The sequence below is a fragment of the Branchiostoma belcheri genome, unplaced genomic scaffold (assembly GCF_001625305.1).
Source record: "Branchiostoma belcheri isolate BF01 breed outbred unplaced genomic scaffold, Haploidv18h27 scaffold163, whole genome shotgun sequence".
Taxonomy (NCBI): Eukaryota; Metazoa; Chordata; class Leptocardii; order Amphioxiformes; family Branchiostomatidae; genus Branchiostoma; species Branchiostoma belcheri.
In genome coordinates this window covers 86,752-97,111 of record NW_017803080.1, presented here as the reverse complement: position 1 = coordinate 97,111, position 10,360 = coordinate 86,752, and the positions used below count along the sequence as shown (strand labels likewise).

Below are 10,360 nucleotides of genomic sequence, written 5' to 3'. Positions count from 1 at the left end.
GTGTGCGGCTGCCATGTAGGTGGGGAACAACGTGTTCCTTCAATAGTGGGCTGTTAAACGCATTACCGCTTTTTGATCCCATTCTGTTTGTTTTCCTAGCTAATGCCATGTGGTTCTCATACTATTGCCCTCAGCTATGGTTGGAAGTGTCCCACTTCCCCAAAGAACACAGATATTTATAACTTGGCACTCTGTAGTCACACTGAGTCACTACACTACTAGTCTGACACCCTGGTCAGAACGGATCCCCGATCTAGATATTTACCGACCTCTATTATAACTTATATAAAGGGAGGGGGGCTGTTGTAGAATTCCTTCAGAGGCATCCTGGTCCTAGAATCGAGGCTAAAGTTCTACAGTAATATTATGTAAAATTTACATATTTTACAAATTTTAAACCCTATACATTTCAAATTGTGCACTTGCAGACGTACGTACGGATTACTATACCTAATTTACTTCACATGTTGCGTGTTTTGGCCCTGAAGCCGAGGAACTGGCTTGCAGAGACCCTGGAAACAGTCTGGAACCCAGACTAACCCAGACTAATATTGTCGCTGGCTACCGGTATACCACATGGTAGAGACAGCCGCAAATAACCGGCCGTAAACAAAAAGAGTAAACCTAACCGCAGGCTACCTACCTCTAGCCTGGCATAGACGGGGTATGTACATTATCAGAAAATTAATCAGTTTAAAATCTGTATAAAGTTAAAGAAACTTGATGTACCTCTACATGATTTTCTACCAGTATACTCCAGTATGAAGGATAACACCCGACCACCATGAATAAATCATGTTGGAAATTTCATAAATATATCCTACTCACCTTAGCCAAGCGTCTTTGCTTCCAAACATCCTCGATGGTTCCCAAACCGTCTCCGTCACTAAGTTCACCAACGCAACTTTTCCATCCTCCTTCCAAATCCACCACTGTCCTGTATCCGATATCATGACAACTTCCGGGGCACCCGACATGATCCCTTGCGTTTCTCCTCGCTTTCTCCGCAGAATTTTACACTACAACTATATTCAGGCTGATGTAGGGTCGAAAACGCATTGACGACGATTAAATCTTCACTAAAACCACGAATAAGTACGACGAAACAAGAAAGCAACAATAGTTGGCAACTTGAACGGACGAGAGCGTTGATAAACAGTGTGCCGTTGAAGCCGTTACCCTCACGCTCTGACTCTGAACTAATTCGGACCAGGCCTGGACCAGGCTGGGGGAAGGGCACGGGACGCTCGTATTACCTTCTCAAACCAAACCAGGGGACAGCATTCCCCCGGTCCCTCAGAGACCAGAGCGCCTGACTGAGAGACCGTGGCTGTTTATTTGTGTACCGAGCTGACTGGTAACGGTCGTTTTTTCACCAGATAAAAACTCGCGCAGTCACTAACATGTTTCTAGTCTTTTATCTACTCGGGTGTATGGCAAGTTTTGTTCACTATCGTACACCGACGGGGCCCAAGTTCGACATCTTGGAAAACCACGCGTCTTGGATGAAACTGTATGAAGAGTCAAACCTCAAATTATGTAGCCGGGATACCGAAGAGACTCTACAAGAATGGGAAGGAGGTACGTTATATCTCGTTTTCACATAATGTACGATTTCAGCTCACGATTTGTACACTTCCGCCGTTAGAACCTTTTTTGTAATACCAGACATGTGGTAGCGCATGGATGAGATTTCAGTGTGTCCTGCAAGGGGGTGGGGGTGTGAACTTATAATATGTAGTAGGCATTCGATTCTTCCGTGTGAATAACCGATTTTTATATTTTGGCCTGGTAATAGGTACACCGTGAGAGTTTAGCAGGTTGTTGCCGGTGGTAGTATCCACGCACACACACCCGTATGGAGGGACCCCTCCCTCGCTGCCTGAAGGAAGAAGTCGGGTAAGTAGAATGCATTTGTGATCACCTCACTCTCAGCCTCTAACTGTAAACTACGAAAGACCATAGGAACAAAACGTAAAACAGACGACAAGCTTAAACAGACTACGAGCTTAAACAGACGACGAGCTTAAACAGACGACGAGCTTGCTTAAACAGACAACGGGCTGGCTGAAACAGACGACGAGCTTGACTGAAACAGACGACGAGCTAATACACAGACGACGAGCTTGCTGAAACAGACGACGAGCTTGCTGAAACAGACGACGAGCTTGACTGAAACAGACGACGAGCTGAAACAGACAACGAGCTAGCTGAAACAGACGACGAGCTGAAACAGACGACGAGCTAAAACAGACGACGAGCTGAAACAGACGACGCGCTTGCTGAAACAGACGACGAGCTGGCTGAAACAGACGACGAGCTGAAACAGACGACGAGCTGGCTGAAACAGCGAAGGAGCGACGCTCCCGCTCCAAGGCTGGAAACCCTGGCTCCTTGTATAGTGTACGGTCCCTTCTGAGTGACACCAGATGCTGTCTATGGCCCTGTTCAGATTGAATCAGTGAAAGCGCCTTACATGTGTTGATGATATGAATGTTAGACATCCAGGTAAACAATACTCATAGGAAATTCAAACTCCTACTACTGGATAAGTTATGGAGATAATATCCGGGCGTTTCCAAGTGACATTCACCACTCTTCTTCAGCGTCACTAATGAACTAACGTTAACTTTGTTAATTGATTTGTTTCTTGCAAATTCATGCCCGAGGGCTAATCGCATACAGACATTGACAATAAAAATGTGGTGATATAAGACTATTTGCTAACATGAACTTCTACGTGTACGATATACTTATCGAACCTACTACATGTATCTCTACTTAAATCTAATAACGTTGGCATACATACAGGCTAAAAAAAAAGTAAATATGCAATATGAGAACAGGTAATAGGAACAAGGTAACTGCTATTCTAATCCGTTCTATTCTATTAAACTATTCTTGTCATGCTATTAGGGGGTTTGACTTCTTCTCAGGAAGCAGTGGGAGATGAATTGTCCGACTCTTTAAAAAATAAAAGGGTTGGGAGTGAACAGAAGACGATAAAGCACAATTGAGCTACTCCCCACTTCTAAACAGCCGTCACCATCTTCCTGCTATAAAACCCATCAGGGGTCGTTCGGTTTATAGCACCTTCGGGGTGCCCATCAAAGAATGACACTCTTTTATCTGTCAGATTATAACAGTTTTCACATCGAGTTGAAAAATGTGCTTGCCTGCCTGGCTGTCTGTTTACTGTACTGCTCGTAATGAACTGAACAATTTCGCCTTTCTGACTTTCCACCTCCATGCTTTCTACAACTTTCCACCACACAATAAGTTAGTTGCTGACATTTTGCCATCCTTCCACCTTGTATTAATTAGTATGTGTAGGTTTGTTGTGTGTGTACGTGCGCTCGCGCCTTATTGGTCAAGTACTGATGACGTAAGAGGTAATGCTTTCAAAAACTTGTGACCAACGACAGCGTGGTCACAAGTGTATTCATTAGTGACGCTGAAGAAGAGTGGTGAATGTCACTTGGAAACGCCCGGATATTATCTCCATAACTTATCCAGTAGTAGGAGTTTGAATTTCCTATGAGTATTGTTTACCTGGATGTCTAACATTCATATCATCAACACATGTAAGGCGCTTTCACTGATTCAATCTGAACAGGGCCATAGACAGCATCTGGTGTCACTCAGAAGGGACCGTACACTATACAAGGAGCCAGGGTTTCCAGCCTTGGAGCGGGAGCGTCGCTCCTTCGCTGTTTCAGCCAGCTCGTCGTCTGTTTCAGCTCGTCGTCTGTTTCAGCCAGCTCGTCGTCTGTTTCAGCAAGCTCGTCGTCTGATTAAGCTCGTCGTCTGTTTTAGCTCGTCGTCTGTTTCAGCTCGTCGTCTGTTTCAGCTAGCTCGTTGTCTGTTTAAGCTCGTCGTCTGTTTCAGCAAGCTCGTCGTCTGTTTCAGCAAGCTCGTCGTCTGTGTATCAGCTCGTCGTCTGTTTCAGCAAGCTCGTCGTCTGTTTCAGCCAGCCCGTTGTCTGTTTAAGCAAGCTCGTCGTCTGTTTAAGCTCGTCGTCTGTTTAAGCTCGTAGTCTGTTAAAGCTTGTCGTCTGTTTTACGTTTTGTTCCTATGGTCTTTCGTAGTAAACAGGTAATCAATCTCCTAGTAGGGTCGTGAATTGTATTAGATCAATACGTCAAATTGTATATTAGATCAATATATACTGCCACTCAGATCTTTGGGTGTCAGCATACTGCAGGCAAACTGGATACTGCTTGGAAAGTTTGAAACTGTATTTCAGCCACCCAAATATCTGCTTGGAGATAAGTATTAGATTACATGTGAGATAGCGGCCTTGGGAGCTTCGCGGTGCCTTCCTCTTGTTGTTGAGAGGCGACTACTAGTAGACAGACGTCGCTAATTTTGCTTTGGGATTGAAAAAACGGCTCCCTCCTAGACTTCAGACTCAGAGTTTGACATCACAAAGCTAATTGCACGTTCCCTTATTTAAAAAGAGAAACAAAAATGTTGTGTGCAACCAAAATAATATTTTTACTTTCTAACATGTGCGATTCAGGTCACCTCACTAGTTGAATTTGTCTTCCTGTGGGGAAGAGCTGATAAACTGGATACTGCTTGGAAAGTTTGAAACTGTATTCCAGCCACCCAAATATCTGCTTGGAGATTAGTATTAGATTACATGTGAGATAGCGGCATTGGGAGCTCCGCGGTGCCTTCTTCTTGTGTCTCTTGTTGAGAGGCGGCGACAAAATGGGTCATCTGGTTTCCATCTTTTCTCTGTGTATCAAACATGTAATTTTCTAGAGGGGCCCTGGTAGATTTGTCTTAGCAGATAGAAGAAAGTGTTGACAAAACAACTTTCACTAAATTCGAAGTGTGGGGTCCCCGGAGCTTGGGTTTCACAGGCTCGATTAAATTTAGTAACTGATAGCAATGGCCTATGGAATCTGTAGTTTTGCCACCGTAGGATCTGCTTGGAGACTATAAAACACCCCCATGATGTCTACTAGTATGGAGATTTCAGGGCAGAGATAAGAGGAAAACTACTGAGTGTTCAGGAGTGAGGATTGGGTTATCTTTGCGACTCAACCGTGACGGGGAGAGGTCAGTGATAAACACACGACATGAAGTCCTGGAGGTCCTGTAGGGACAACCGTAAACACAGTCCTAACATTTATCTCGGAGAAAACTGTTTCTTGAATTCACAGTCTCATCTGCATGTTGAAGGGGATATGTACTGTACATAAATGGGGCCTGACCTATATATATATATATATATTTAACGGACTGCCAGAAATATCTGGTGTGGTGTGGGTGGGGGGGTGGGGGCTCTGTCTCTGGTATATCATGCCAGAGCTGACCTATGGCCTTGGATATAGTCCGGGATACAAGGTTACGGCCTAGTCAGCTTTTTAAGTACCGGGTGTCTCATCCAGAGATGTGCGAAATGCGATCCACACTTCAAATTTAGTGAAAGTTGTTTTGTCAACACTTTCTTCTATCTGCTAAGACAAATCTACCAGGGCCCCTCTAGAAAATTACATGTTTGATACACAGAGAAAAGATGGAAACCAGATGACCCATTTTGTCGCCGCCTCTCAACAAGAGACACAAGAAGAAGGCACCGCGGAGCTCCCAATGCCGCTATCTCACATGTAATCTAATACTAATCTCCAAGCAGATATTTGGGTAGCTGGAATACAGTTTCAAACTTTCCAAGCCGTATCCAGTTTATCAGCTCTCCCCAACAGGAAGACAAATTCAACTAGTGAGGTGACCAGAATCGCACATGTTAGAAAGTAAAAATATTATTTTGGTTGCACACAACAATTTGTTTCTCTTTTTAAATAAGGGAACGTGCAATTAGCTTTTCGAGGTCAAACCCTGAGTCTGAAGTCTAGGAGGGAGCCGTTTTTTCAATCCCAAAGCAAAATTAGCGACGTCCGTCTAGCCTCCAGCAGGCTTTCTACGGGGGTACTGATCGTAGAATTTGTGAAAAAGAAAGAAGTAAATTGTGTGCCAGGAGAGTCAGTCCACGGGAGGGTGAATTTCCCCCTTCTGAATGGCAAATAAACTCTACGGTGGCTAAACCCCTCTAGTCAATTATTCTCCCTTTTGGCTAAATTTTACTTTATTCGAACCCGCGTTGTTACGAGTATGGCTGTACACTATGTCGGGCCTGTTGAATCTACTTATTCAGGGGTATTCTGCAAGCAAAAAGGCGAAATGGTTAAGTTTAAAACTCCCTGATGTCAGGGTCATTATGCAGATTTCAAGCTCACCTCACCAATCCAATATACAGTGACTGTATGGGAGCTTGTAAACGCTTTCATGACCTTGCATTCCCCATATCTGCTTGAAGCTTTTCGCCGGCTCGCTTTTCGCCGGCTTCCTAGTTAAACTTGGGAGCTTTTCGCCGGCTCGCTTTTCGCCGGCTTCCTAGTTAAACTTGGGAGCTTTTCGCCGGCTCGCTTTTCGCCGGCTCCCTAGTTAAACTTGGAGCTTGGGTTTCACAGGCTACCCTGACTACCAACCAACCAAGTGTCTTTGACGCCCCGAGTTTCTGTATCTGTACATGTATAGCCGGTATAACCGCCTTTCGGCGTAACACACCAGCTTCTGTATCTGTATAGCCGGTATAACCGCCTTTCGGCGTAACACACCAGCTTCTCAGACACGCGGCGCGGCGGCAGCTGACTATATTAAACCGATTGACTTGTTACACCTAACCCTTGAACTTCTAGCTCAAGACTAATTGTTTAAAGCTATCTAATGATAATGCCCCTACTGTATACTTGGTGACATCGAGTTCCACTCTGCAATAGTTGTAGGAAAGAATGAATTCTTGAACACCTCAATCCTTGGTTGATACATATACATAACTCTGGTACATCAAGGCATGACTATTAAGTGACGTTTCATGATATTAAAGTGGCCTTGTCGCCATCCGTTTTGTAACGCCTTACACTATATATAGCTAGTTACAGGCTGGTTGGGGGTCCCTTGCACTTGGGGAGTTCCGTTACACAAGGAATAGCATCCATATTAACTCTCCAATCAGATCATACCGTGGCAATGGCAGTATCCATTATCTTGGGCTACCACCGCATGATCTGCTTGGAGATCCAGGCTACAAGGGCTGGTGAAAACCGCAGAGGGACTCAGAACTAGGACAGATGAAACCATGCGTATATCTCTCAGCGGGTAGCTTCCTCATGCTATGGTCACATCCCAAACCGGTTTCCGGTCCAGCGGTTCTCGGGAACGAGAATAAAGTATGTTATGAAAGACGACAAGACCGACAGAGTGTTGAAAACTATGCATATTTTGTGCGTATTTTTGTGATGCGCGTTTTTATGTTTCGTTTATGCAACACTCCATGTTAAAAACCATGTTTTAACATGGCTAAAAGTCAATGCAACACTCTGCGTCTGAGCTTGGGCGGGGTCGGGATTTTGGTCAGGGCTAGGCAAGCCTTGGCCATACAAGACCACTACCTCCCCTCCTACCACCCCCCCCCCCCACTGTCCCCAAGTTCGTAGTTTCCCTGTCCCTTCCCCAGTGGGAGGGCGCGACTCTGTGGGGCATGGGACGCCATAGACCGGGTGGATCGAGAGAGCAGTTACAGCTACAGCTATCTAGAATAGGATCCGGCTTGATGTGGGCGTCTTTTCCCAGTTTTATCACATCTAAATTCTTCTTTTTTTTTGTCAGATTTTCTTCCCGCTCTGTAAACTAAGCTGGTAGGAATTTTAGCCACCCTAGGATCTGCTAAAGGATTAAATTCACTTGTCAAAACACCACTTATCCCTGCCAGGGCTAGACCCGGTTCTCACACGGACAAAATGATCGACTGTGTTTAAGATCATGCTAGAGTGAGTCAGAAGTGACTTTATAGAGAATCCGGAGTTTCGCAATCAGCCTGTTCTTGGCTAAGACATAGATAAACACATCACCGTGGATTTTACCTTACATAAGGGAGGAATTTTACGGTAAAAACCTTCATTCTTTCATGACCTCTGACCGCCCATAAGACTGACGACGGTGATTAGGGTATGTCATAATTGTAATTTGTATGAAAATAAGGTGAGATGAATGGTAGACGGCCCCGACTCGAGCTCTAATATATGATATGAATCTTTATTGCATGTTCTTGCCCAGATGGGCTAAATGCATAAGAGGTCATGCAGTATGCAAAGCATGAGTATTGCATATATATGTATATAAATTATAAACTGTGTCTGCAAATAGAACGGTACCACCCAAGAGCTCAAATACAACAGTATACAGGTATATAGTACATGTAATCTCCAAGCAGATTCGGAGGGGCAAGGGGACTTTATGTTGGCCGCATGTATCCATTGGCCGCCTGAAATATATCCAATGTTCGTCCCGTGGGGCAAACGTTGAATATATTTCAGGCGGCCAACATAATGTCCCCTTGCCCCTTCGAATCTGCTTGGAGATTAAGTACATGAAGATGACAAACAATTCAGGCTGTAGTTGAGTTGACCAGCACGCTGGCTGTAGGGAGAAAACAGTGTTTTATGTACTCTGGGGTGACCAGTGGTCACCACATGGTTTCAGTTGGGAAGCGGGTCGTGACTGTATGGGCCTTTGCGGCTATAAAAAATTGGGCAACGAGTGTAGTTATCGGATTACCAATTACCATGGCTAAACTGTGGTTTTCTGTGGTCTGACTCTCCTGGTCAAATTCTACTCTCCGTAGAATGGTCTGGTAGAGGTAATCGTTAGCCTCTGCCAGGCTTCAGCTAGCGGCTAGAGGCGAGGGTAGAAATCGGCCGAATAGTCCTTGAATATATATATAGACTTTCTACCTTCATGAACAGACAGATGTTATGCCGCTTCCCGATACCTGGTGGTACCTTAGACCTGGTGGTAGATAGTCTATAAAATGGGCTATAAGGTCTATAAAATGTGCCACGGGCCGGGGTGGGACTAATCTCGGATAATGGACACTTTAATTAGCTGACAATCATCTGTTAATGAGCGCTGTACTTAGCGAGTGCCATAAAGAAAAAAAAAGGGGAGCCAGAAAGCGTAACAAAGTGTTACTGTGTTAGAGTCCGTGCTTCGGGATTTAATAGGTGGTTTACAATTTCATTCCTCTACTTAGTTCCTTTTCAAATATGTATGGCAAAACAACATAATTCTGCATGGTTGAAAAGAAATGTAATATGGATCCCACAGACATCCGTTTGCATCCACTAGTATCTGTTACAAGAGTCGCGCCGCGTGCTGGTGTTTTACGCCGAAGGGCGGTTATACCGGCTATACCGATACAGAATACAGAACAAAGTGCATAAATCATCCCCTCGCGTATACGACTGTATCCAAATGAGCTCAGTGTCAGAAGTCTTTAGATCACCATCCACTAATGGAGATCCCAATATTTTAAATAAAACAAACAAACATGGTTGGAGAGTAAGGCTCCCTCAATCCAGACCATTCCAGGGTGTTCTCACTTCTGCGGAAGAATCCCTCCCTTGGCCAACCGGGAGTAATTCAGTCATGTTCTAATTCGTTCCGTTGCGTATATAATGGTGGGCATTGCCTAAATTTAGTCTTCTGCCGAACCAAGTCGACTAATTTTCCGGCCAAATTTTGTATCTGTATAGCCGGTATAACCGCCCTTCAAGCGTAACACCCCAGCTAATTCAAAGGAAGGTGTGATTTGGGCTTTACTTTTTATCACAGAGAACGAAGCATCGCATAGTTCAGCCAGAAGACAAAGATCAGACTGCCTGTAACTCCCCTTACCGTGGATGTCCATCCCTATCTCATGTCAACCAAATTGCGCCGAAAATTGCTTACGCAAAGGTTTTCCCTCCGTGTACACCGGCCCCAATTTTTGTACACAATTTCGGTTAGGGCAGGCGTACGATCAGCGGCTCGCCCAGTGGGCCCGGGAGTCTCCGTGCCTCCCAGTCTCTTATAAAACAGGAATGAACTCCTTTCTTGTTGCAAATTCCAGTCTTTCCCCCGTTTGTACAAGCCACGCAGTGTTCACTTGTTCAATTCTCCGTGTTTCAGTCGTTTTGCTCTCCCTTTGATTCTTTGTTTCAATTGTTTAGAGTTAGTGAGCTTTTTGCTGTTCGCTGGGCATGTCGGAAGGGCGCAACAGCGCGAATTGGAGTATGGAGTTACGACAGGATCAAAAGCAAAATGGAGACTGTTAGAAATAAGGAAGTATACGATGACATTGCGTGAGATATGGAGGCTACAACTAAACTGCAAAACTGGTCAAGTACGTCCATGGCGGCAGGTTATTTGAGGTCACGATAGTGTGGGGCGCAGCGGGAGTTCTCTGGCCCTCCCTGGCGATGTATTAACAGAAACGACGTACGCTCGGATTTTGCCTGTGTGTAAACCA

At 44.9% G+C, this 10,360-nt stretch overlaps 1 protein-coding gene and 1 long non-coding RNA gene across 2 annotated transcripts in view; both read left to right on the top strand.

Annotated features, from left to right (window-relative positions):
* Positions 1-539, top strand: part of LOC109466322 (mucin-like protein) — a 24,663-nt gene extending 24,124 nt beyond the window's left edge. Inside the window, exon 18 of the mRNA XM_019764039.1 lies at positions 489-539. Within this exon, the coding sequence (XP_019619598.1) occupies positions 489-539 (51 nt within the window). The remainder of the gene's footprint in view (positions 1-488) is intronic.
* A 745-nt stretch (positions 540-1,284) lies between these two features.
* The window catches only part of LOC109466339, a 10,913-nt gene continuing 1,837 nt past the window's right edge, over positions 1,285-10,360 (top strand). Inside the window, exons 1-2 of the long non-coding RNA XR_002140018.1 lie at positions 1,285-1,581; positions 1,799-1,899. This is a non-coding gene — a long non-coding RNA (uncharacterized LOC109466339). The remainder of the gene's footprint in view (positions 1,582-1,798; positions 1,900-10,360) is intronic.